The sequence below is a fragment of the Salmo salar genome, chromosome 05 (genome assembly GCF_965601325.2).
Source record: "Salmo salar chromosome 05, fSalSal1, whole genome shotgun sequence".
In the NCBI taxonomy this organism is placed as follows: domain Eukaryota; kingdom Metazoa; phylum Chordata; class Actinopteri; order Salmoniformes; family Salmonidae; genus Salmo; species Salmo salar.
The window spans coordinates 15554057-15581511 of NC_138295.1; the positions used below are offsets into that span (position 1 = coordinate 15554057).

Genomic DNA, 27455 nt, shown 5'->3' on the forward strand with positions numbered 1-27455 from the left:
ATGATATTTTTGGCCTTCCTGTGACAACGGGTGGTGTAGGTGTCCTGGAGGGCAGATAGCTTGCACCCGGTGATGCGTTGTGCAGACCTCACTACCCTCTGGAGAGCCTTCCGGTTATGGGCGGAGCAGCTGCCGTACCAGGCGGTGATACAGCCCGACAGGACGCTCTCGATTGTGCATCTGTAAAAGTTTGAGTGTTTTTGGTGACGAGCCAAATTTCATCAGCCTCCTGATGTTGCCCCTTCTACACCACACTGTCTGTGTGGGTGGATCATTTCAGTTTGTCAGTGATGTTTACGCCGAGGAACTTGAAGTTTTCCACCTGCTCCAATGCTGTCCCCTTCGATGTGGATAGAGGGGGTGCTCCCTCTGCTGTTTCCTGACGTCCACACTCCGAGTTTTGTCGACATTGAGTGTGAGGTTATTTTCCAGACACCACACTCCGAGGGCCCTCACCTCCTCCCTGTAGGCTGTCTCGTCGTTGTTGGTAATCAAGCCTACCACTGTAGTGTCGTCTGAAAACATGATTGAGTTGGAGGAGTGCATGGCCACGCAGTCATGGGTGAACAGGGAGTACAGGAGAGGGCTGAGCACGCACCCTTGTTGGTCCCCAGTGTTGAGGGTCAGCTTCACCACCTGGGGGTGGCTCGTCAGGAAGTCCAAGACCCAGTTGTAGAGGGCGGGGTTGAGACCCAGGGTCCGAGCTTAATGATGAGCTTGGAGGGTACTACGGTGTTAAATGTTGAGCTATAGTCAATGAACAACATTCTTACATAGGTATTCCTCTTGTCCAGATGGGATAGGGCAGTGTGCAGTGTGATGGCGATTACATGGTCTGTGGATCTATTGGGTCAGTAAGCAAATTGAAGTGGGTTTATGGTGACAGGTAAGGTGGAGGTGATATGATCCTTGACTAGTCTCTCAAAGCACTTCATGATGACAGAAGTGAGTGCTACGGGGCGATAGTCATTTAGTTCAGTTACCTTCGCTTTCTTGGGTACAGGAACAATGGTGGACATCTTGAAGCATGTGGGGACAATAGACTGGGGTAGGGAGCGATTGAATATGTCCGTAAACACACCAGCCAGCTGGTCTGAGGTGCTCTGAGGACGCGGCTAGGGATGCCGTCTGGGCCGGCAGCCTTGCGAGGGTTAACGCGCTTTAATGTCTTCCGTCGGCCACGGAGAAGGAGAGCCCACAGTCCTTGGTAGCGGGCCGCGTTGGTGGCACTGTTATCCTCAAAGCGGGTGAAGATGTTTAGCTTGTCCGGGAGCAAAACGTCAGGGTCCGAGACCTCTTTGTAGTCTGTGATTGTCTGTAGACCCTGCCACAATCAATCAGTGTGTTACCTCTGATCAATCAGTCAGTGTGTTACCTCTGGGATCAATCAGTCAGTGTGTTACCTCTGATCAATCAGTCAGTGTGTTACCTCTGATCAATCAGTCAGTGTGTTACCTCTGGGATCAATCAGTCAGTGTGTTACCTCTGGGATCAATCAGTCCAGTGTGTTACCTCTGGGCCAGCGGTGACCTCGACAATCAGTCAGTGTGTTACCTCTGGGATCAATCAGTCAGTGTGTTACCTCTGGATCAATCAGTCAGTGTGTTACCTCTGGGATCAATCAGTCAGTGTGTTACCTCTGGGATCAATCAGTCAGTGTGTTACCTCTGGGATCAATCAGTCAGTGTGTTACCTCTGGGATCAATCAGTCAGTGTGTTACCTCTGGGATCAATCAGTCAGTGTGTTACCTCTGGGATCAATCAGTCAGTGTGTTACCTCTGGGATCAATCAGTCAGTGTGTTACCTCTGGGATCAATCAGTCAGTGTGTTACCTCTGGGATCAATCAGTCAGTGTGTTACCTCTGGGATCAATCAGTCAGTGTGTTACCTCTGGGATCAATCAGTCAGTGTGTTACCTCTGGGATCAATCAGTCAGTGTGTTACCTCTGGGATCAATCAGTCAGTGTGTTACCTCTGGGATCAATCAGTCAGTGTGTTACCTCTGGGATCAATCAGTCAGTGTGTTACCTCTGGGATCAATCAGTCAGTGTGTTATCTCTGGGATCAATCAGTCAGTGTGTTACCTCTGGGATCAATCAGTCAGTGTGTTACCTCTGGGATCAATCAGTCAGTGTGTTACCTCTGGGATCAATCAGTCAGTGTGTTACCTCTGGGATCAATCAGTCAGTGTGTTACCTCTGGGATCAATCAGTCAGTGTGTTACCTCTGGGATCAATCAGTCAGTGTGTTACCTCTGGGATCAATCAGTCAGTGTGTTACCTCTGGGATCAATCAGTCAGTGTGTTACCTCTGATCAATCAGTCAGTGTGTTACCTCTGGGATCAATCAGTCAGTGTGTTACCTCTGGGATCAATCAGTCAGTGTGTTACCTCTGGGATCAATCAGTCAGTGTGTTACCTCTGGGATCAATCAGTCAGTGTGTTACCTCTGGGATCAATCAGTCAGTGTGTTACCTCTGGGATCAATGTCTGGGAGTTTTTCTTTCAAAATAATAGTAGTGTGATTGAGGTGTGTGTACAGTATGTAAGGGCCGTGTGTGTTCTGCTGTCACAGGGGCAGTAATTGTAGCAGTCTGGTTATTTTCAGCCGGAGTCTAGCGGAGGCGTGTTCGGACGGAGACGTGAACGCCGTGAGGAAGCTGCTAGACGAGGGGCGGAGCGTCAACGAACACACTGAGGAAGGAGAGAGTCTTCTCTGCCTCGCCTGCTCTGCTGGATACTATGAGCTCGCACAGGTGTGTGTGAGAGAGAGAACAGTGCAGTGTGTGAGAGAGAGAACAGTGCAGTGTGTGAGAGAGAGAACTTTGCAGTGTGTGAGAGAGAGAACAGTGCAGTGTGTGAGAGAGAGAACAGTGCAGTGTGTGAGAGAGAGAACAGTGCAGTGTGTGAGAGAGAGAACAGTGCAGTGTGTGTGTGTGTGTGTGTGAGAGAGAGAGAGCAGTGCAATGTGAGAGAGAACAGTGCAGTGTAATGTGAGAGAGAGAACAGTGCAATGTGTGAGAGAGAGAACAGTGCAATGTGAGAGAGAGAGAACTGCAGTGTGAGAGAGAGAGAACAGTGCAGTGTGAGAGAGAGAGAACAGTGCAATGTGAGAGAGAGAGAACAGTGCAGTGTGTGTGTGTGCTGTGAGAGAGAGAACAGTGCAGTGTGTGTGTGTGTGTGTGAGAGAGAGAGAACAGTGCAGTGTGTGTGTGTGTGAGAGAGAGTGCAGTGCAGTGTGTGTGTGTGTGAGAGAGAGAACAGTGCAGTGTGTGAGAGAGAGAACAGTGCAGTGTGTGTGTGAGAGAGAGAGCAGAGCAGAGAGAGTGCAGTGTGTGTGTGTGTGTGTGTGTGAGAGAGAGAGAACAGTGCAGGTGTGTGTGTGTGTGTGTGAGAGAGAGAACAGTGCAGTGTGTGTGTGTGTGAGAGAGAACAGTGCAGTGTGTGTGTGTGTGTGTGTGTGTGTGTGAGAGAGAGAGCAGTGTGTGTGTGTGAGAGAGAGAGCAGTGCAGTGTGTGTGTGAGAGAGAGAGAACAGTGCAGTGTGAGAGAGCGAGAACAGTGCAGTGTGAGAGAGAGAGAACAGTGCAGTGTGTGTGTGAGAGAGAACAGTGTGTGTGTGAGAGAGAGAGAACAGTGCAGTGTGTGTGTGTGTGTGTGTGTGTGTGAGAGAGAACAGTGCAGTGTGTGTGAGAGAGAGAGAACAGTGCAGTGTGTGTGTGTGTGTGAGAGAGAGAGAACAGTGCAGTGTGTGTGTGTGTGTGAGAGAGAGAGAACAGTGCAGTGTGTGTGTGTGTGTGTGAGAGAGAGAGAACAGTGCGGTGTGTGTGTGTGTGAGAGAGAGAGAACAGTGCAGTGTGTGTGTGTGTGAGAGAGAGAGAACAGTGCAGTGTGTGTGTGTGTGAGAGAGAGAACAGTGCAGGGTGTGTGTGTGGGTGAGAGAGAGAGCAGTGCAGTGTGTGTGTGTGTGAGAGAGAGAACAGTGCAGTGTGAGAGAGCGAGAACAGTGCAGTGTGAGAGAGAGAGAACAGTGCAGTGTGTGTGTGTGTGAGAGAGAACAGTGTGTGTGTGAGAGAGAGAGAACAGTGCAGTGTGTGTGTGTGTGTGTGTGTGAGAGAGAACAGTGCAGTGTGTGTGAGAGAGAGAGAACAGTGCAGTGTGTGTGTGTGAGAGAGAGAGAACAGTGCAGTGTGTGTGTGTGTGAGAGAGAGAACAGTGCAGGTGTGTGTGTGTGAGAGAGAGAACAGTGCAGTGTGTGTGTGTGTGTGAGAGAGAACAGTGCAGTGCAGTGTGTGTGTGAGAGAGAGAACAGTGCAGGGGGTGGGGGCGTGCGTGTGTGTGTGTGTGTGTGTGAGAGAGAGAGCAGTGCAGTGTGTGTGTGTGTGTGTGAGAGAGAGAACAGTGCAGTGTGAGAGAGCGAGAACAGTGCAGTGTGAGAGAGAGAGAACAGTGCAGTGTGTGTGTGTGTGAGAGAGAACAGTGCAGTGTGTGTGTGTGTGAGAGAGAGAACAGTGCAGTGTGTGTGTGTGTGTGTGTGTGAGAGAGAACAGTGCAGTGTGTGTGTGTGTGTGTGAGAGAGAGAACAGTGCAGTGTGTGTGTGTGTGTGTGTGAGAGAGAACAGTGCAGTGTGTGTGTGTGTGTGTGAGAGAGAGAACAGTGCAGTGTGTGTGAGAGAGAACAGTGCAGTGTGTGTGAGAGAGAACAGTGCAGTGTGAGAGAGAGAGAGAGCAGTGCAGTGTGAGAGAGAGAGAACAGTGCAGTGTGTGTGTGTGTGAGAGAGAGAACAGTGCAGTGTGTGTGTGTGAGAGAGAGAGAGAACAGTGCAGTGTGTGTGTGTGTGTGTGAGAGAGAGAGAGAGAACAGTGCAGTGTGTGTGTGTGTGTGTGTGAGAGAGAGAGAGAGAACAGTGCAGTGTGTGTGTGTGTGTGTGAGAGAGAGAGAGAGGTGTCTAATGGTCCTTTAAAAAAGTCATTTTAGTAACTTTGGTGTCTCCTTTTTGGGGGGGTGAGGTCAGGATGAGGTGGAGTCCCCCACAAACACTCTACACCATACATTTACATTATATGACCTCTGATCCCCGACCCCTGCTGTGATTGGTTGTTAGGTGCTGCTGGCCATGCATGCCAATGTGGAGGACCGGGGGATTAAAGGTGACATCACGCCCCTGATGGCGGCCGCGAGCGGCGGTTACGTTGACATCGTCAAGCTGCTCCTGGTCCACGGGGCTGATGCCAACGCACAGTCCTCCACCGGTACGAATACACACTCCTTTTCCATCTGCCTTGTGTGTGTGGTTATTTATTGTCATTTTCTGTCCAAACCAAAGTGTTTAGATTTCTGCTTGGATAATATGTATCTATGCTCCATCCACCTGGCCCCATTGAGTTGAATTAAATCACCTGGCCCCATTGAGTTGAATTAAGTCACCTGGCCCCATCGAGTTGAATTAAAACACCTGGCCCCATCGAGTTGAATTAAATCACCTGGCCCCATCGAGTTGAATTAAATCACCTGGCCCCATCGAGTTGAATTAAATCACCTGGCCCCATCGAGTTGAATTAAATCACCTGGCCCCATTGAGTTGAATTAAGCCACCTGGCCCCATTGAGTTGAATTAAGCCACCTGGCCCCATTGAGTTGAATTAAGCCACCTGGCCCCATTGAGTTGAATTAAGTCACCTGGCCCCATTGAGTTGAATTAAGTCACCTGGCCCCATTGAGTTGAATTAAGTCACCTGGCCCCATTGAGTTGAATTAAGTCACCTGGCCCCATTGAGTTGAATTAAGTCACCTGGCCCCATTGAGTTGAATTAAGTCACAACATCACAAACATACTCCTTCTCTCCCCCTCCCTCTGTAGGTAACGCGGCCCTGACGTACGGTCTCTCTCTCTCCCTCTGTAGGTAACGCGGCCCTGACGTACGGTCTCTCTCCCTCTGTAGGTAACGCGGCCCTGACGTACGGTCTCTCTCTCCCTCTGTAGGTAACGCGGCCCTGACGTACGGTCTCTCTCTCTCCCTCTGTAGGTAACGCGGCCCTGGCGTACGGTCTCTCTCCCTCTGTAGGTAACGCGGCCCTGACGTACGGTCTCTCTCCCTCTGTAGGTAACGCGGCCCTGACGTACGGTCTCTCTCTCTCCCTCTGTAGGTAACGCGGCCCTGACGTACGGTCTCTCTCTCTCCCTCTGTAGGTAACGCGGCCCTGACGTACGGTCTCTCTCTCTCCCTCTGTAGGTAACGCGGCCCTGACGTACGGTCTCTCTCTCTCCCTCTGTAGGTAACGCGGCCCTGACGTACGGTCTCTCTCTCCCTCTGTAGGTAACACGGCCCTGACGTACGGTCTCTCTCTCTCCCTCTGTAGGTAACGCGGCCCTGACCCCTCTGTAGGTAACGCGGCCCTGACGTACGGTCTCTCTCTCTCCCTCTGTAGGTAACGCGGCCCTGACGTACGGTCTCTCTCTCTCCCTCTGTAGGTAACGCGGCCCTGACGTACGGTCTCTCTCTCCCTCTGTAGGTAACGCGGCCCTGACGTACGGTCTCTCTCTCCCTCTGTAGGTAACGCGGCCCTGACGTACGGTCTCTCTCCCTCTGTAGGTAACGCGGCCCTGACGTACGGTCTCTCTCTCCCTCTGTAGGTAACGCGGCCCTGACGTACGGTCTCTCTCTCCCTCTGTAGGTAACGCGGCCCTGACGTACGGTCTCTCTCTCCCTCTGTAGGTAACGCGGCCCTGACGTACGGTCTCTCTCCCTCTGTAGGTAACGCGGCCCTGACGTACGGTCTCTCTCTCCCTCTGTAGGTAACGCGGCCCTGACGTACGGTCCTCTCTCCCTCTGTAGGTAACGCGGCCCTGACGTACGGTCTCTCTCCCTCTGTAGGTAACGCGGCCCTGACGTACGGTCTCTCTCTCCCTCTGTAGGTAACGCGGCCCTGACGTACGGTCTCTCTCTCTCCTCTGTAGGTAACGCGGCCCTGACGTACGGTCTCTCTCTCTCTCTCTGTAGGTAACGCGGCCCTGACGTACGGTCTCTCTCTCTCCCTCTGTAGGTAACGCGGCCCTGACGTACGGTCTCTCTCTCTCCCTCTGTAGGTAACGCGGCCCTGACGTACGGTCTCTCTCTCTCCCTCTGTAGGTAACGCGGCCCTGACGTACGGTCTCTCTCTCTCCCTCTGTAGGTAACGCGGCCCTGACGTACGGTCTCTCTCTCTCCCTCTGTAGGTAACGCGGCCCTGACGTACGGTCTCTCTCTCTCCCTCTGTAGGTAACGCGGCCCTGACGTACGGTCTCTCTCTCTCCCTCTGTAGGTAACGCGGCCCTGACGTACGGTCTCTCTCCCTCTGTAGGTAACGCGGCCCTGACGTACGGTCTCTCTCCCTCTGTAGGTAACGCGGCCCTGACGTACGGTCTCTCTCCCTCTGTAGGTAACGCGGCCCTGACGTACGGTCTCTCTCCCTCTGTAGGTAACGCGGCCCTGACGTACGGTCTCTCTCCCTCTGTAGGTAACGCGGCCCTGACGTACGGTCTCTCTCCCTCTGTAGGTAACGCGGCCCTGACGTACGGTCTCTCTCCCTCTGTAGGTAACGCGGCCCTGACGTACGGTCTCTCTCCCTCTGTAGGTAACGCGGCCCTGACGTACGGTCTCTCTCCCTCTGTAGGTAACACGGCCCTGACGTACGGTCTCTCTCTCCCTCTGTAGGTAACGCGGCCCTGACGTACGGTCTCTCTCCCTCTGTAGGTAACGCGGCCCTGACGTACGGTCTCTCTCCCTCTGTAGGTAACACGGCCCTGACGTACGGTCTCTCTCCCTCTGTAGGTAACGCGGCCCTGACGTACGGTCTCTCTCCCTCTGTAGGTAACGCGGCCCTGACGTACGGTCTCTCTCCCTCTGTAGGTAACGCGGCCCTGACGTACGGTCTCTCTCCCTCTGTAGGTAACGCGGCCCTGACGTACGGTCTCTCTCTCTCCTCTGTAGGTAACGCGGCCCTGACGTACGGTCTCTCTCTCTCCCTCTGTAGGTAACGCGGCCCTGACGTACGGTCTCTCTCTCTCCCTCTGTAGGTAACGCGGCCCTGACGTACGGTCTCTCTCTCCCTCTGTAGGTAACGCGGCCCTGACGTACGGTCTCTCTCTCTCCCTCTGTAGGTAACGCGGCCCTGACGTACGGTCTCTCTCTCCCTCTGTAGGTAACGCGGCCCTGACGTACGGTCTCTCTCTCCCTCTGTAGGTAACGCGGCCCTGACGTACGGTCTCTCTCCCTCTGTAGGTAACGCGGCCCTGACGTACGGTCTCTCTCCCTCTGTAGGTAACGCGGCCCTGACGTACGGTCTCTCTCCCTCTGTAGGTAACGCGGCCCTGACGTACGGTCTCTCTCCCTCTGTAGGTAACGCGGCCCTGACGTACGGTCTCTCTCCCTCTGTAGGTAACACGGCCTTGACCCCTCTGTAGGTAACGCGGCCCTGACGTACGGTCTCTCTCCCTCTGTATGTAACACGGCCCTGACGTACGGTCTCTCTCCCTCTGTAGGTAACGCGGCCCTGACGTACGGTCTCTCTCCCTCTGTAGGTAACGCGGCCCTGACGTACGGTCTCTCTCCCTCTGTAGGTAACGCGGCCCTGACGTACGGTCTCTCTCCCTCTGTAGGTAACGCGGCCCTGACGTACGGTCTCTCTCTCTCCCTCTGTAGGTAACGCGGCCCTGACGTACGGTCTCTCTCCCTCTGTAGGTAACACGGCCCTGACGTACGGTCTCTCTCTCCCTCTGTAGGTAACGCGGCCCTGACGTACGGTCTCTCTCCCTCTGTAGGTAACGCGGCCCTGACGTACGGTCTCTCTCCCTCTGTAGGTAACGCGGCCCTGACGTACGGTCTCTCTCCCTCTGTAGGTAACGCGGCCCTGACGTACGGTCTCTCTCCCTCTGTAGGTAACGCGGCCCTGACGTACGGTCTCTCTCCCTCTGTAGGTAACGCGGCCCTGACGTACGGTCTCTCTCCCTCTGTAGGTAACACGGCCCTGACGTACGGTCTCTCTCCCTCTGTAGGTAACGCGGCCCTGACGTACGGTCTCTCTCTCTCCCTCTGTAGGTAACACGGCCCTGACGTATGCGTGTGCTGGGGGGTTTGTAGATGTGGTGAAGGTTCTCCTAAAGGAGGGGGCCAACATCGAGGACCACAACGAGAACGGACACACTCCTCTAATGGAGGGGGCGAGCGCGGGCCACGTGGAGGTGGCCAGGGTTCTGCTGGAGTACGGCGCCGGGATCAACACACACTCCAACGAGTTCAAGGAGAGCGCCCTCACTCTCGCCTGCTACAAAGGTCTTCTTCACTTGTTGTCTACTATTCAAGTGTTCCCTTTGTTTATTTACGTTTTGTGGTGCCCCCCCCCCCCCCCCCAAGCATCATTCATAGTCTCAGACAACAACATTTCAATGAAATGATTTCCCTCCCTCCCTCCAGGTCATCTGGACATGGTGAGGTTTCTGCTGGAAGCCGGGGCAGATCAGGAGCATAAGACAGATGAGATGCACACAGCCCTGATGGAAGCCTGCATGGTGAGCATATGACCCAACACACAGCCCCTCTCTCCTCTCTCCCTGCATGGTGAACATATGACCCAACACACAGCCCCTCTCTCCTCTCTCCCTGCATGGTGAACATATGACCCAACACACAGCCCCTCTCTCCTCTCTCCCTGCATGGTGAACATATGACCCAACACACAGCCCCTCTCTCCTCTCTCCCTGCATGGTGAGCATATGACCCAACACACAGCCCCTCTCTCCTCTCTCCCTGCATGGTGAACATATGACCCAACACACAGCCCCTCTCTCCTCTCTCCCTGCATGGTGAACATATGACCCAAACACACAGCCCCTCTCTCCTCTCTCCCTGCATGGTGAACATATGACCCAACACACAGCCCCTCTCTCCTCTCTCCCTGCATGGTGAGCATATGACCCAACACACAGCCCCTCTCTCCTCTCTCCCTGCATGGTGAACATATGACCCAACACACAGCCCCTCTCTCCTCTCTCCCTGCATGGTGAGCATATGACCCAACACACAGCCCCTCTCTCCTCTCTCCCTGCATGGTGAACATATGACCCAACACACAGCCCCTCTCTCCTCTCTCCCTGCATGGTGAACATATGACCCAACACACAGCCCCTCTCTCCTCTCTCCCTGCATGGTGAACATATGACCCAACACACAGCCCCTCTCTCCTCTCTCCCTGCATGGTGAACATATGACCCAACACACAGCCCCTCTCTCCTCTCTCCCTGCATGGTGAACATATGACCCAACACACAGCCCCTCTCTCCTCTCTCCCTGCATGGTGAGACATATGACCCAACACACAGCCCCTCTCTCCTCTCTCCCTGCATGGTGAACATATGACCCAACACACAGCCCCTCTCTCCTCTCTCCCTGCATGGTGAACATATGACCCAACACACAGCCCCTCTCTCCTCTCTCCCTGCATGGTGAACATATGACCCAACACACAGCCCCTCTCTCCTCTCTCCCTGCATGGTGAACATATGACCCAACACACAGCCCCTCTCTCCTCTCTCCCTGCATGGTGAACATATGACCCAACACACAGCCCCTCTCTCCTCTCTCCCTGCATGGTGAACATATGACCCAACACACAGCCCCTCTCTCCTCTCTCCCTGCATGGTGAACATATGACCCAACACAACATGCAACCCTCTCTCCTCTCTCCCTGCATGGTGAACATATGACCCAACACACAGCCCCTCTCTCCTCTCTCCCTGCATGGTGAACATATGACCCAACACACAGCCCCTCTCTCCTCTCTCCCTGCATGGTGAACATATGACCCAACACACAGCCCCTCTCTCCTCTCTCCCTGCATGGTGAACATATGACCCAACACACAGCCCCTCTCTCCTCTCTCCCTGCATGGTGAACATATGACCCAACACACAGCCCCTCTCTCCTCTCTCCCTGCATGGTGAACATATGACCCAACACACAGCCCCTTTCTCCTCTCTCCCTGCATGGTGAACATATGACCCAACACACAGCCCCTCTCTCCTCTCTCCCTGCATGGTGAACATATGACCCAACACACAGCCCCTCTCTCCTCTCTCCCTGCATGGTGAACATATGACCCAACACACATCCCCTCTCTCCTCTCTCCCTGCATGGTGAACATATGACCCAACACACAGCCCCTCTCTCCTCTCTCCCTGCATGGTGAACATATGACCCAACACACAGCCCCTCTCTCCTCTCTCCCTGCATGGTGAACATATGACCCAACACACAGCCCCTCTCTCCAGTGTTAGAATGTCTCTCTCAGTCTCTCAGTCTCTCAGTCTCTCAGTCTCTCAGTCTCTCTCTCTCTCTGTCTCTCTGTCTCTCTGTCTCTCTGTCTCTCTCTGTCTGTCTGTCTGTCTGTCTGTCTGTCTGTCTGTCTGTCTGTCTGTCTGTCTGTCTGTCTGTCTGTCTGTCTGTCTGTCTGTCTGTCTGTCTGTCTGTCTGTCTGTCTGTCTGTCTGTCTGTCTGTCTGTCTCTCCCGTGTTAGAATGTCTCTCTCTCTCTCTCCAGTGTTAGAATGTCTCTCTCTCTCTCTCCAGTGTTAGAATGTCTCTCTCTCTCTCTCCAGTGTTAGAATGTCTCTCTCTCTCTCTCCAGTGTTAGAATGTCTCTCTCTCTCTCTCTCCAGTGTTAGAATGTCTCTCTCTCTCTCTCTCCAGTGTTAGAATGTCTCTCTCTCTCTCTCTCTCTCTCCAGTGTTAGAATGTCTCTCTCTCCCGTGTTAGAATGTCTGTCTCTCCCGTGTTAGAATGTCTGTCTCTCTCTCCAGTGTTAGAATGTCTCTCTCTCTCTCTCCAGTGTTAGAATGTCTCTCTCTCTCTCTCCAGTGTTAGAATGTCTCTCTCTCTCTCTCTCCAGTGTTAGAATGTCTCTCTCTCTCTCTCTCCAGTGTTAGAATGTCTCTCTCTCTCTCTCTCCAGTGTTAGAATGTCTCTCTCTCTCTCTCTCCAGTGTTAGAATGTCTCTCTCTCTCTCTCTTCTCTCTCCTCTCCCCCCCAGTGTTAGAATGTGTGTGTGTGTGACCCTGTGTCATAACCTACTCAGGTGCTTATGTTGTCCCTGTGTGTGTGTGCTTCCTGTCCCAGGATGGGCATGTGGAGGTGGCACGGCTACTGTTGGACAGCGGGGCGCAGGTCAACATGCCCGCTGACTCCTTCGAGTCGCCCCTCACCCTGGCAGCCTGCGGTGGGCATGTAGGTCTAGCAGCTCTGCTCATAGAGAGAGGGGCCAACCTAGAGGAGGTGAGCAGCAACACACAGTCCTATTGGAGTGTATGTTTTCATGTGTGTCTAGGTGAAGGATGAGAGTGAGACATGGTGAATCCCAAACCACCACCTCGCCCTTACCAACCCGCTTGATGGGCCCTCGGTTGTCACTCAGAGGGTGACTTCCAGAGAGTGGCAAGGGGACCATTCAACCCATCAACTTCAGGACATGCACCTGGCTTACGTCATGCAATTCATGTTCTGCTTTTAACTAGTAAAACCCCCTGTCGTTTTACATAATATAAACCTCTGTTTATTTTATCTTTTACATGCCAAGTCTCGACATCAGACAAACCAATGCACGTGTCATACAATTAAGCACTCCTTTCCATTCTTTTGTGTGAAATTGCACACATTTTTAAAATGACATGGTGCCTTATGGGATTCACTTCGCTATGAGGCCGGTAGCATTGCAGGCTCAGTCAAAGTGCCTACCAGAGGGGATAGTTAGCCCCTACGCCCTGGATCGTTTTCACTCCTTCAGCTTTGGGACAGTTGTGTAAATGACGGAGGTGCGCGTGAACTCTGAAATGGAGGGGCCAGGGGAAGGGGGGGTTTTGGGATTCAGCCACTGAGACCTGTAACAGTATGTTTTAATGTGTCCAGGTGAATGACGAAGGTTACACCCCTCTGATGGAGGCAGCCAGAGAAGGTCATGAAGAGATGGTGGCCCTGCTACTGGCTCAGGGTAATCAACTGGCAGATACATGGACATCTGCCCACTGTTCAATGCTGTTGCATATATAATATGTTATTGTGGGTAATGAAGTGCTTTGTCAGGCCTGTTGGAGAGAGTCTCACTCCTAATATAGACCCTAACCTCTCATTCCTCCCTCCCTCCCTCCCTCCCTCCCTCCCTCCCTCCCTCCCTCCCTCTATCTCTCTCCCTCCCTCCCTCCCTCTATCTCTCTCCCTCCCTCTCTCCCTCTATCTCTCTCCCTCCCTCTCTCCCTCTATCTCTCTCCCTCCCTCTCTCCCTCTATCTCTCTCCCTCCCTCTCTCCCTCTATCTCTCTCCCTCCCTCCAGGTGCGAACATCAATGCCCAGACAGAGGAGACCCAGGAGACAGCCCTGACCCTGTCCTGCTGTGGAGGGTTCCTGGAGGTGGCTGACTTCCTCATCAAGGCTGGGGCCGACATCGAGCTGGGCTGCTCCACTCCTCTCATGGAGGCTGCACAGGAGGGCCACCTGGAGCTGGTCAAGTACCTCCTGGCTGCAGGTGGGATGGGGAATCATATTGAAGATTCTTAGTTTGATCTTTAGTATTTTTGTAGGGAACTTATGTGAGACTCCAGGCCTTAGCCTAGTAACTAGATGGATGTTGTAGGGAAAGTTGACAGTCTTTTAACAGGGCTTGTTAGTTTTTCTTTTGGCTCACCTCTGAACTCTCTCTGTAGGGGCGAACGTGCACGCTACCACGGCGACGGGAGACACAGCGCTGACGTACGCGTGTGAGAACGGACACACTGACGTGGCTGACGTTCTATTGCAGACTGGAGCCGATCTGGTACACACACACACACACACACACACACCTGTTATCTCTCTCCTTCTCTCCTTCTCTTCTTTCCTTATGTCCTTTCCTTATTTTCTTTCCTTCTCTTCTTTCCGTCTTTCCTTCTCTTCTTTACTTCTTTCCTTATGTCCTTTCCTTCTTTCCTTTCCTTATGTCCTTGTCCTTATCTTCTTTCCTTCTTTCCTTCCGCCCATGTCCTCTCCTAAAATCCACGTCCTGTTTGTCTGTTTTCCAGGAGCATGAGTCTGAGGGAGGGAGGACACCCCTGATGAAGGCAGCCAGAGCAGGACACCTCTGTACCGTGCAGTTCCTCATCAGCAAGGGTGGGTTAGGTTAGACCGTTTTTTAAACCACTACGATGCTCTTTAAAACTAAGTCCTACTATGGCAGACACTGGAAGGAGAAGTTGAAGTGACAAAGTGAGTGCTTTGCATTTCACCCCTGTCCAGTCGTGAAATCCATAGATTAGGGCCTAATGAATGTATTTCAATCAACTTATTCCCCTCTATAAAATGTAACTCTGTAATATTCTTGCGTTTTAGATTTGACTTCCTGTGTTTTGTGTCCAGGTGCTAATGTGAACAGAGCGACAGCTAACAAGGACCACACGGTGGTGTCTCTGGCCTGCGCTGGAGGACACCTGGCGGTGGTGGAGCTGCTGCTGGCGCACGGAGCTGACCCCACACACAGACTGAAGGTAGAACACACACACACACACACACACACACACAGACTGAAGGTAGAAAACACACACACACACAGACTGAAGGTAGAAAACACACACACACACACACACACAGACTGAAGGTAGAAAACACACACACACACAGACTGAAGGTAGACACACACACACACACACACACACACACACACACACACACACACACACACACACACACACAGACTGAAGGTAGAAAACACACACACACACACACACACACACACACACAGACACAGACTGAAGGTAGAAAACACACACACACACACACACACACACACACACACAGACTGAAGGTAGAAAACACACACACACACACACACACAGACTGAAGGTAGAAAACACACACACACACACACACAGACTGAAGGTAGAAAACGCACACACACACACACACAGACTGAAGGTAGAAACACACACACACACACACACACACACACACACACACACACACACACACACACACACACACACAGACTGAAGGTAGAAAACACACACACACACACACACACACACACACACACACACACACACACACACAGACTGAAGGTAGAAAACACACACACACACACACACACACACACACACAGACTGAAGGTAGAAAACACACACACACACACACACACACACACAGACTGAAGGTAGAAAACACACACACACACACACACACACAGACTGAAGGTAGAAAACACACACACACACACAGACTGAAGGTAGAAAACACACACACACACACACACACACACACACACACACACACACACACACACACACACACACACACACACACACAGACTGAAGGTAGAAAACACACACACACACACACACACACACACACACAGACTGAAGGTAGAAAACACACACACACACACACACACACACACACACACACACTCTGAAGGTAGAAAACACACACACACACACACTCTGAAGGTAGAAAACACACACACACACACACAGACTGAAGGTAGAAAACACACACACACACACACAGACTGAAGGTAGAAAACACACACACACACACACACACACACACAGACTGAAGGTAGAAAACACACACACACACACAGACTGAAGGTAGAAAACACACACACACACACAGACTGAAGGTAGAAAACACACACACACACACACAGACTGAAGGTAGAAAACACACACACACACACACAGACTGAAGGTAGAAAACACACACACACACACACAGACTGAAGGTAGAAAACACACACACACACACACAGACTGAAGGTAGAAAACACACACACACAGACTGAAGGTAGAAAACACACACACACACACACACACACACACACACACACACACAGACTAAAGGTAGAAAACACACACACACACACACACACACACACACACTCTGAAGGTAGAAAACACACACACACACACACAGACTGAAGGTAGAAAACACACACACACACACACAGACTGAAGGTAGAAAACACACACACACACACACACACACACACAGACTGAAGGTAGAAAACACACACACACACACAGACTGAAGGTAGAAAACACACACACACACACAGACTGAAGGTAGAAAACACACACACACACACAGACTGAAGGTAGAAAACACACACACACACACACAGACTGAAGGTAGAAAACACACACACACACACACAGACTGAAGGTAGAAAACACACACACACACACACACAGACTGAAGGTAGAAAACACACACACACACACAGACTGAAGGTAGAAAACACACACACACAGACTGAAGGTAGAAAACACACACACACACACACACACACACACAGACTCTAGGTAAAACACACACACAGACTCTAGGTAAAACACACACACAGACTCTAGGTAAAACACACACACAGACTCTAGGTAAAACACACACACAGACTCTAGGTAAAACACACACACACACAGACTCTAGGTAAAACACACATCAAACTCATGAGGAAGCTGTTTAACTCAGCCATAAGAACAAGAGTATCGTAATAGAAAGTTAACTGTAATGAAGCCTCATCCAGACCTACTCACTTCCTGTTTATCCTCCAATAGGACGGCTCGACAATGCTGATTGAAGCTGCGAAGGGTGGCCACACCAACGTGGTGTCCTACCTGCTAGACTTCCCTAACAACATCCTGTCTGTCCACGCGTCCGAGCTCTGCCAACTCACACCCCCCTCACAAGACCTCTCTCAGGTTAGACATTTTTGATGAAATTGTTTTACCCTATTGAAACAGGAAATGGCCAGCATGGACATTGTCTTTAACTAGTTGTTTTACGACCACTCATCTATCCCCAGGTTCCTCGTGTCCCATTCCAGGCCCTGGCCATGGTGGTTCCCCCCCAGGAGCCAGACAGAACCCCCTCCAACATCACCACGTCCCCACCACCCGTCTCCAGCAAAGGTGAAACGGAGAGCCTTGGCTTGGCCTGTTATGAACGGAGGGCCTTGGCTTGGCCTGTTATGAACGGAGGGCCTTGGCTTGGCCTGTTATGAACGGAGGGCCTTGGCTTGGCCTGTTATGAACGGAGGGCCTTGGCTTGGCCTGTTATGAACGGAGGGCCTTGGCTTGGCCTGTTATGAACGGAGGGCCTTGGCTTGGCCTGTTATGAACGGAGGGCCTTGGCTTGGCCTGTTATGAACGGAGGGCCTTGGCTTGGCCTGTTATGAACGGAGGGCCTTGGCTTGGCCTGTTATGAACGGAGGGCCTTGGCTTGGCCTGTTATGAACGGAGGGCCTTGGCTTGGCCTGTTATGAACGGAGGGCCTTGGCTTGGCCTGTTATGAACGGAGGGCCTTGGCTTGGCCTGTTATGAACGGAGGGCCTTGGCTTGGCCTGTTATGAACGGAGGGCCTTGGCTTGGCCTGTTATGAACGGAGGGCCTTGGCTTGGCCTGTTATGAACGGAGGGCCTTGGCTTGGCCTGTTATGAACGGAGGGGCCTGGCCTGTTTTTTTAATTAATTAATTTATTTATATAGTTTTATCTATCTATCTATCTATAATCGGCTTTGTTTTAATGCGACCTAATCCTGCAAATCATCCCTCTCTCCCTCGTTCCCTCCATCTCTCTTCATCCCTCTTCTTCCTCCATCCCTCCTCTCCAGGTTCATCCAAGCAGAGACAGGCTGCCCTCCCTCCCAGCCCTTCCAGTCCAGGGGGGGTACGTCCCGGCCCGGGTCCCGGGGATGCAGAGGCCTTGCCCCCCTTCCACCTGTGCCAGCCCCTGGAGTGTATCGTGGAGGAGACGGAGGGGAAGCTGAATGAGCTGGGCCAGAGGATCTCAGCCATAGAGAAGGCCCAGCTGCAGTCTCTGGAACTCATCCAGGGAGAGCCGCTCACCAAAGACAAGATCGAAGAGCTGAAGAAGAGCCGGGAGGAGCAGGTGAAAGCAGACAGAGAGGATCATTCATAGTTATTGGACCACAGAGATCCTATTGAATTACTTTCCCAAACTCGGTCCTGGGGATCCAAGGGGTTTTTCCTCTAGCACTACACAGCTGATTCAAATAATCAAATCTGGATGACTTCATTACCGTTGGGGTCCCCAGGAACGAGTTTGGGAAACACTGTCATAGACCCTCAATACAAGTATAAGGCACACAACGGAAACTTGTAGCTTTTTGCAACACAAAGCGAAAATGTGCATTTCTTATTCCAGGCAGTCCAAGTAGTCCCATCCTGTTACATGTATTTAGTTTGGTGCCTAATGAACAGGGGACAGATAGATCGATAAGCTCCACCCATCTAGTCTTTCAACGAATGGATGTGCGAGGTCTGACCATAGAGCTATGGGTCTGATTTCTCCCCCCCGTGGCGACGTGTCTTTTAGGTCCAGAAGAAGAAGAAGATCCTGAAGGAGCTGCAGAAGGTGGAGCGCCAGCTGCAGCTGAAGACCCAGCAGCAGTTCACCAAAGAGTACATGGAGGCCAAGGGCCTGAAGGAAGAGCAGGAGGCAGGCCAGGGTTCGGGGCCAGGGCCGGGGGAAGGGGCCAACACTACCATGCCTGGGGCCCTCACAGCATCACCAGGGGTTAATGTGCACACGCAGCCTGGGTCAGACACAGGGTCTGACGAGGAGGAGAACAGAGAGGAGGAAGAAGAGGTTAGGAGTTGGTGCTGGTCTGTTTTTTTTGTCATTTTGGTCTGAAGGGTAATCAGGAGTTTCTGCTTTTCTGGCGTTATCCTCCATTCATCTCTAATAGAAACTGACTGATCCGTCCCCTCGTATCTAATAGAAGCGGACTGATCCGTCCCCTCGTATCTAATAGAAGCGGACTGATCCGTCCCCTCGGGTCTAATAGAAGCTGACTGATCCGTCCCCTCGTATCTAATAGAAGCTGACTGATCCGTCCCCTCGTGTCTAATAGAAGCTGACTGATCCGTCCCCTCGTATCTAATAGAAGCTGACTGATCCGTCCCCTCGTATCTAATAAAAGCTGACTGATCCGTCCCCTCGTATCTAATAAAAGCTGACTGATCCGTCCCCTCGTATCTAATAGAAGCTGACTGATCCGTCCCCTCGTATCTAATAGAAGCTGACTGATCCGTCCCCTCGTATCTAATAGAAACTGACTGATCCGTCCCCTCGTATCTAATAGAAGCTGACTGATCTGTCCCCTCGTATCTAATAGAAGCTGACTGATCCGTCCCCTCGTGTCTAATAGAAGCGGACTGGTCCGTCCCGTCGTATCTAATAGAAGCGGACTGATCCGTCCCCCCGTAACTAATAGAAGCGGACTAGTCCGTCCCCTCGGATCTAATAGAAGCGGACTGATCCGTCCCCCCGTAACTAATAGAAGCTGACTGATCCGTCCCCTCGGATCTAATAGAAGCGGACTGATCCGTCCCCCCGGATCTAATAGAAGCGGACTGATCCGTCCCCCCGGATCTAATAGAAGCGGACTGATCCGTCCCCCCGGATCTAATAGAAGCGGACTGATCCGTCCCCCCGGATCTAATAGAAGCGGACTGATCCGTCCCCCCGGATCTAATAGAAGCGGACTGATCCGTCCCCCCGGATCTAATAGAAGCGGACTGATCCGTCCCCCCGGATCTAATAGAAGCGGACTGATCCGTCCCCCCGGATCTAATAGAAGCTGACTGATCCGTCCCCTCGTATCTAATAGAAGCTGACTGATCCGTCCCCTCGTATCTAATAGAAGCTGACTGATCCGTCCCCTCGTATCTAATAGAAGCTGACTGATCCGTCCCGTCGTATCTAATAGAAGCTGACTGATCCGTCCCCTCGGATCTAATAGAAGCGGACTGATCCGTCCCCTCGGATCTAATAGAAGCGGACTGGTCCGTCCCCTCGGATCTAATAGAAGCGGACTGGTCCGTCCCCTCGGATCTAATAGAAGCGGACTGGTCCGTCCCCTCGGATCTAATAGAAGCGGACTGGTCCGTCCCCTCGGATCTAATAGAAGCGGTCTGATCCGTCCCCTCGTGTCTAATAGAAGCGGACTGATCCGTCCCCTCGTGTCTAATAGAAGCGGACTGATCCGTCCCCTCGTGTCTAATAGAAGCGGACTGGTCCGTCCCCTCGGGTCTAATAGAAGCGGACTGGTCCGTCCCCTCGGGTCTAATAGAAGCGGTCTGATCCGTCCCCTCGTGTCTAATAGAAGCGGACTGATCCGTCCCCTCGTGTCTAATAGAAGCGGACTGATCCGTCCCCTCGTGTCTAATAGAAGCTGACTGATCCGTCCCCTCGTGTCTAATAGAAGCTGACTGATCCGTCCCCTCGTGTCTAATAGAAGCTGACTGATCCGTCCCCTCGTGTCTAATAGAAGCTGACTGATCCGTCCCCTCGTGTCTAATAGAAGCTGACTGATCCGTCCCCTCGTGTCTAATAGAAGCTGACTGATCCGTCCCCTCGTGTCTAATAGAAGCTGACTGATCCGTCCCCTCGTGTCTAATAGAAGCTGACTGATCCGTCCCCTCGTGTCTAATAGAAGCTGACTGATCCGTCCCCTCGGGTCTAATAGAAGCTGACTGATCCGTCCCCTCGGGTCTAATAGAAGCTGACTGATCCGTCCCCTCGGGTCTAATAGAAGCGTGACTGGATCCGTCCCCCTCGGATCTAATAGAAGCGGACTGGTCCGTCCCCTCGGATCTAATAGAAGCGGACTGGTCCGTCCCCTCGGATCTAATAGAAGCGGACTGGTCCGTCCCCTCGGATCTAATAGAAGCGGACTGGTCCGTCCCCTCGGATCTAATAGAAGCGGTCTGATCCGTCCCCTCGTGTCTAATAGAAGCGGACTGATCCGTCCCCTCGTGTCTAATAGAAGCGGACTGATCCGTCCCCTCGTGTCTAATAGAAGCGGACTGGTCCGTCCCCTCGGGTCTAATAGAAGCGGACTGGTCCGTCCCCTCGGGTCTAATAGAAGCGGTCTGATCCGTCCCCTCGTGTCTAATAGAAGCGGACTGATCCGTCCCCTCGTGTCTAATAGAAGCGGACTGATCCGTCCCCTCGTGTCTAATAGAAGCTGACTGATCCGTCCCCTCGTGTCTAATAGAAGCTGACTGATCCGTCCCCTCGTGTCTAATAGAAGCTGACTGATCCGTCCCCTCGTGTCTAATAGAAGCTGACTGATCCGTCCCCTCGTGTCTAATAGAAGCTGACTGATCCGTCCCCTCGTGTCTAATAGAAGCTGACTGATCCGTCCCCTCGTGTCTAATAGAAGAAGCTGACTGATCCGTCCCCTCGTGTCTAATAGAAGCTGACTGATCCGTCCCCTCGTGTCTAATAGAAGCTGACTGATCCGTCCCCTCGTGTCTAATAGAAGCTGACTGATCCGTCCCCTCGGGTCTAATAGAAGCTGACTGATCCGTCCCCTCGGGTCTAATAGAAGCTGACTGATCCGTCCCCTCGGGTCTAATAGAAGCTGACTGATCCGTCCCCTCGGGTCTAATAGAAGCTGACTGATCCGTCCCCTCGGGTCTAATAGAAGCTGACTGATCCGTCCCCTCGGGTCTAATAGAAGCTGACTGATCCGTCCCCTCGGGTCTAATAGAAGCTGACTGATCCGTCCCCTCGGGTCTAATAGAAGCTGACTGATCCGTCCCCTCGGGTCTAATAGAAGCTGACTGATCCGTCCCCTCGGGTCTAATAGAAGCTGACTGATCCGTCCCCTCGGGTCTAATAGAAGCTGACTGATCCGTCCCCTCGTGTCTAATAGAAGCTGACTGATCCGTCCCCTCGTGTCTAATAGAAGCTGACTGATCCGTCCCCTCGTGTCTAATAGAAGCTGACTGATCCGTCCCCTCGTGTCTAATAGAAGCTGACTGATCCGTCCCCTCGTATCTAATAGAAGCGGACTGATCCGTCCCCTCGTATCTAATAGAAGCGGACTGATCCGTCCCCTCGTATCTAATAGAAGCTGACTGATCCGTCCCCTCGGGTCTAATAGAAGCGGACTGATCCGTCCCCTCGTATCTAATAGAAGCGGACTGATCCGTCCCCTCGTATCTAATAGAAGCGGACTGATCCGTCCCCTCGTATCTAATAGAAGCTGACTGATCCGTCCCCTCGTATCTAATAGAAGCGGACTGATCCGTCCCCTCGTGTCTAATAGAAGCTGACTGATCCGTCCCCTCGTATCTAATAGAAGCTGACTGATCCGTCCCCTCGTATCTAATAGAAGCGGACTGATCCGTCCCCTCGTATCTAATAGAAGCGGACTGATCCGTCCCCTCGTATCTAATAGAAGCGGACTGATCCGTCCCCTCGTATCTAATAGAAGCTGACTGATCCGTCCCCTCGTATCTAATAGAAGCGGACTGATCCGTCCCCTCGTGTCTAATAGAAGCTGACTGATCCGTCCCCTCGTATCTAATAGAAGCTGACTGATCCGTCCCCTCGTATCTAATAGAAGCGGACTGATCCGTCCCCTCGTATCTAATAGAAGCGGACTGATCCGTCCCCTCGTATCTAATAGAAGCGGACTGATCCGTCCCCTCGTGTCTAATAGAAGCTGACTGATCCGTCCCTGCTGTGTTTTGTGAACTGTTTTATTTAAAAGCTTTGTTTGATTTTTAGAAGTTTACCTCGTATCTGTTCCAGGATGATGAGGAGGATGACGATGATGATGAAGACGACGATGAGGTGGAAGATTACCCTAAACTACCCCAGGTGGACACTATCCTCTACAGGGACGGACAGCAGCCCCCCCTGCCGCCCTCGCCCTCCCCCCAGCCCCTGTCCTCACCCCACTCCCATCTCCACCCTCCTCCTCCCCCCCTCCAGACTGCCTTCGTGCCCATCCAGCCCCTACCTGAGTACAGCCCGTGCCCAGCCGACTACCCATGCCCTGGCACTACCAGCCCTGAGCTGCAGAGGGTACTAGTGGGCCGGCAGATGCTGGGTCAAGGTCAGGGGTTAGGACCAGGGATGGTAGGGCAGCAGGCCCCAGACGGACTCATGGTGGCTACGCCTGCTCAGACGCTTACAGACACACTGGATGACATCATGGCAGGTGAGTTTGTGTAGTGTGGCGTTGTCTTACAGCTGTTCTGCCTGTTGTGGGTGGCTGCATCTCAATAGTCTTAACTCATTTCCTTAGAATTCTCCTTTCCTTCAACTGCTCTGATTTGAAAGTTCAGGACTGATGAACAAAATCCCCAGAAGAAAGGCCTGAGAAGTAACAAATACTAACTCTTCTCTCTCTCTCTCTCCCTCCGTTCTCTCCTTCTTTCTCTGTTCCAGCAGCGGTGAGCAGCAGAGTACCCATGTTAAACACTACGACGTCGCCCACCCCCCTGTCTGACCCCCTCTCACAGACCCCCTCCAACATGGGCTCACCCCCCTCCCCACTGCCCCTCTACCCCTCTGTGGACATTGACGCACACGTAAGTCACTCCTCACACACACACACACACACACACACACACTGTGGTTATCAGTGCTCATGTAAAGCCCATTCAAGGCTGAGACACACACCTACACACAGCGCTGTTGTAAGTGTCCCTCTCCTTTCAGACGGAGAGTAATCATGACACAGCGCTGTTGTAAGTGTCCCTCTCCTTTCAGACGGAGAGTAATCATGACACAGCGCTGTTGTAAGTGTCCCTCTCCTTTCAGACGGAGAGTACTCATGACACAGCGCTGTTGTAAGTGTCCCTCTCCTTTCAGACGGAGAGTAATCATGACACAGCGCTGTTGTAAGTGTCCCTCTCCTTTCAGACGGAGAGTAATCATGACACAGCGCTGTTGTAAGTGTCCCTCTCCTTTCAGACGGAGAGTAATCATGACACAGCGCTGTTGTAAGTGTCCCTCTCCTTTCAGACGGAGAGTAATCATGACACAGCGCTGTTGTAAGTGTCCCTCTCCTTTCAGACGGAGAGTAATCATGACACAGCGCTGTTGTAAGTCTCCCTCTCCTTTCAGACGGAGAGTAATCATGACACGGCGCTGTTGTAAGTGTCCCTCTCCTTTCAGACGGAGAGTAATCATGACACAGCGCTGTTGTAAGTGTCCCTCTCCTTTCAGACGGAGAGTAATCATGACACAGCGCTGACGCTGGCATGTGCTGGAGGACACGAGGAGCTGGTGTCTGTTCTCATCGCACGAGGAGCCAACATCGAGCACCGCGACAAGAAAGGTAACACACACACACACAACGTTACTGTCCAGTGTTAGGGCCTGTATATCCGTCAAGACATGTTTTCATTTCTGATTAATCAGGTATATATATATTATTTTACACACAAGGCAGGATTTATACAGTGTTGAAAGTGCTTCGCATTGTATTGGGTGTATCTGTATATCTGGTTGTGACCCCCTCTGCTCGTCCTCTCACCAGGGTTCACCCCTCTGATCCTGGCTGCGACAGCGGGCCACGCAGGGGTGGTGGAGGTCCTTCTGGATAAAGGGGGCGACATAGAGGCCCAGTCAGAGAGAACCAAAGACACACCCCTCTCCCTGGCCTGCTCAGGGGGACGACAAGAGGTACACACCACAGAGGTCTGATTGCACACCACAGAGGTCTGATTGCACACCACAGAGGTCTGATTGCACACCACAGAGGTCTGATTGCACACCACAGAGGTCTGATTGAAATGAGTTTATTATTTCTAATAATTCTATGGTACACGCTCATTTCCCTTCTATGAATCACCACACTGAAATGACTCACTGAACCGACTCACCATTCACTGACTGAAATAGCATATTGAAAACATATTAAAGACTATTTGCCAGTACTTACAGATAAGTGTAATTTCCTCTCCTAGGTGGTGGAGTTGTTGCTCTTGCGAGGTGCCAATAAAGAGCATCGTAACGTGTCAGACTACACCCCTTTGAGCCTGGCGGCGTCCGGAGGCTACGTCAACATCATCAAGATCCTCCTCAACGCCGGCTCAGAGATCAACTCCAGGTACTGGGCAGGACAGGGCGAGGCAGGACAGGGCGAGGCAGGACAGGGCGAGGCAGGACAGGGCGAGGCAGGACAGGGCGAGGCAGGACAGGGCGAGGCAGGACAGGGCGAGACCACATCTTCTCTTTTAACTGATACCCCTACTTTGACTTTTCCAGGTCTTCATCAAATACATTTCTTCATCAAACTTCCACTGGGTTGTTAAAATAAGTGATAATTGCACCTTTTGGTAGTGAAAGCACCTCTCCTCATGTATCTCATTCATTGATGAAATCCTCCATTTCTCTCTTCCTCTGTCTGTCTGTCTCTGTGTCTGTCTATCTGTCTGTCTGTCTCTGTCTGTCTGTCTGTCTGTGTCTCTGTCTGTCTGTGTCTCTGTGTCTGTCTGTCGCCCGGCTCTCTGTGTGTGGCTCTTCTCTAGGACGGGCAGTAAGCTGGGTATCTCTCCCCTGATGCTGGCAGCGATGAACGGTCACGTGCCAGCGGTCAAGCTGCTGCTGGACATGGGCTCAGACATCAACGCTCAGATCGAGACCAACAGGAACACGGCCCTGACTCTGGCCTGCTTCCAGGGCCGCGCTGAGGTGGTCAGTCTGCTGCTGGACCGCAAGGCCAACGTAGAGCACAGAGCCAAGGTTAGGAGACGGGACCGTTCACAGTCCATGTTATAGTAGTATATCAAGGAAGTCCAGAGCCAAGGTACATATAGGCTCTGGTGAATCCTAACTTGAGAATTGACATCAGTGTGTGATATTGTACGTGTGATGTTGACCTCCCCCTCCCCTGGTAGACTGGTCTGACCCCGCTGATGGAGGCAGCGTCGGGGGGCTATGCTGAGGTGGGCCGGGTGCTGCTGGATAAAGGGGCTGACGTCAACGCCCCTCCTGTCCCCTCGTCCCGGGACACAGCCCTCACCATCGCTGCAGACAAGGGCCACTACAAGTTCTGTGAGCTGCTCATCAATAGGTGGGTGTTAAACCAACCAATCAACCAATCTGAATGAATCAAAGTGTTTGTCTGAGTGGGTATTCATTTTGAAACCAGGAATTTCCCTAAAAGGTCATGTTTTCTCACTCGTTCATCTTTTTATCCTGTGTTTATCTGTTGTCTGTTTTGCTCCGTTCTCCAGAGGGGCTCACATTGAATGGGAACTGTTGTCTGTTTTGCTCCGTTCTCCAGAGGGGCTCACATTGAATGGGAACTGTTGTCTGTTTTGCTCCATTCTCCAGAGGGGCTCACATTGAATGGGAACTGTTGTCTGTTTTGCTCCGTTCTCCAGAGGGGCTCACATTGAATGGGAACTGTTGTCTGTTTTGCTCCGTTCTCCAGAGGGGCTCACATTGAATGGGAACTGTTGTCTGTTTTGCTCCATTCTCCAGAGGGGCTCACATTGAATGGGAACTGTTGTCTGTTTTGCTCCGTTCTCCAGAGGGGCTCACATTGAATGGGAACTGTTGTCTGTTTTGCTCCGTTCTCCAGAGGGGCTCACATTGAATGGGAACTGTTGTCTGTTTTGCTCCGTTCTCCAGAGGGGCTCACATTGAATGGGAACTGTTGTCTGTTTTGCTCCGTTCTCCAGAGGGGCTCACATTGAATGGGAACTGTTGTCTGTTTTGCTCCGTTCTCCAGAGGGGCTCACATTGAATGGGAACTGTTGTCTGTTTTGCTCCGTTCTCCAGAGGGGCTCACATTGAATGGGAACTGTTGTCTGTTTTGCTCCGTTCTCCAGAGGGGCTCACATTGAATGGGAACTGTTGTCTGTTTTGCTCCATTCTCCAGAGGGGCTCACATTGAATGGGAACTGTTGTCTGTTTTGCTCCGTTCTCCAGAGGGGCTCACATTGAATGGGAACTGTTGTCTGTTTTGCTCCGTTCTCCAGAGGGGCTCACATTGACGTGCGCAATAAGAAAGGGAACACACCTCTGTGGCTGGCGGCCAACGGCGGCCATTTTGATGTGGTTCAGCTGCTGGTGCAGGCTGGGGCCGACGTAGACGCTGCAGACAACCGCAAGATCACACCGCTCATGGCTGCCTTCCGCAAGGTAGGTTGTGTCGCAGGATGACCCTTCCCCTCTGCAACACCTGGCCCCCTCACTATCTGGTTCCACTATAAGGCCCTGCAGTCTTCCCCCTGCCTTTACCTGTTGCCCCCAGCCTGAAACAATGTTTGCCTATTTACAGTTAGCGCTCCCCCCCTTTGTGTCTGTGTTTCTCAGGGTCATGTAAAGGTGGTTCAGTACCTGGTAAAAGAGGTCAACCAGTTCCCCTCAGACATTGAGTGTATGAGGTACATTGCCACCATCGCTGACAAGGTAACACCTCCACCGGTTTGGAATGATCACTCTGTGAGCTTGTATGTTGGCTGGATGTCATTGAATGTCAAATACGCCTTAGCTTGTATAAGTATGACGGTGGGTTAGAAAGATTTGAGTTTCCACTAACTCTCTCCATCCCTCCCTCTCTCTCGGACTTGTTGAAGTGCCACCAGTGCATGCAGACCATCGTCAAAGCATAACCCTAATGGTT

The 27455-nt window shown here is 52.2% G+C and overlaps 1 protein-coding gene across 18 annotated transcripts in view; it reads left to right on the forward strand.

Annotated features, from left to right (window-relative positions):
• Positions 1–27455, forward strand: part of LOC106604312 (ankyrin repeat and KH domain-containing protein 1) — a 91806-nt gene that overhangs the window by 48810 nt on the left and 15541 nt on the right. For 6 of the 18 annotated variants that reach the window (XM_082975064.1, XM_082975079.1, XM_082975065.1 and 3 more), the window contains 23 exons: positions 2594–2756; positions 5105–5252; positions 9078–9311; positions 9453–9545; positions 12141–12304; positions 12935–13016; positions 13356–13547; positions 13726–13835; positions 14080–14176; positions 14414–14541; positions 16606–16749; positions 16854–16959; positions 17661–17938; positions 18386–18658; positions 22598–23030; positions 23261–23403; positions 24044–24155; positions 24357–24517; positions 24787–24929; positions 25351–25564; positions 25720–25895; positions 26809–26971; positions 27146–27241. In XM_082975064.1, coding sequence (XP_082831190.1) covers positions 2594–2756; positions 5105–5252; positions 9078–9311; positions 9453–9545; positions 12141–12304; positions 12935–13016; positions 13356–13547; positions 13726–13835; positions 14080–14176; positions 14414–14541; positions 16606–16749; positions 16854–16959; positions 17661–17938; positions 18386–18658; positions 22598–23030; positions 23261–23403; positions 24044–24155; positions 24357–24517; positions 24787–24929; positions 25351–25564; positions 25720–25895; positions 26809–26971; positions 27146–27241 — 3853 coding nt within the window. Of the gene's footprint in view, positions 1–2593; positions 2757–5104; positions 5253–9077; positions 9312–9452; positions 9548–12140; positions 12305–12934; positions 13017–13355; positions 13548–13725; positions 13836–14079; positions 14177–14413; positions 14542–16605; positions 16750–16853; positions 16960–17660; positions 17939–18385; positions 18659–22597; positions 23031–23260; positions 23404–24043; positions 24156–24356; positions 24518–24786; positions 24930–25350; positions 25565–25719; positions 25896–26808; positions 26972–27145; positions 27242–27455 lie in introns of all 18 variants that reach the window. The other 12 variants (XM_082975071.1, XM_082975072.1, XM_082975074.1 and 9 more) reach the window with 10 other exon arrangements.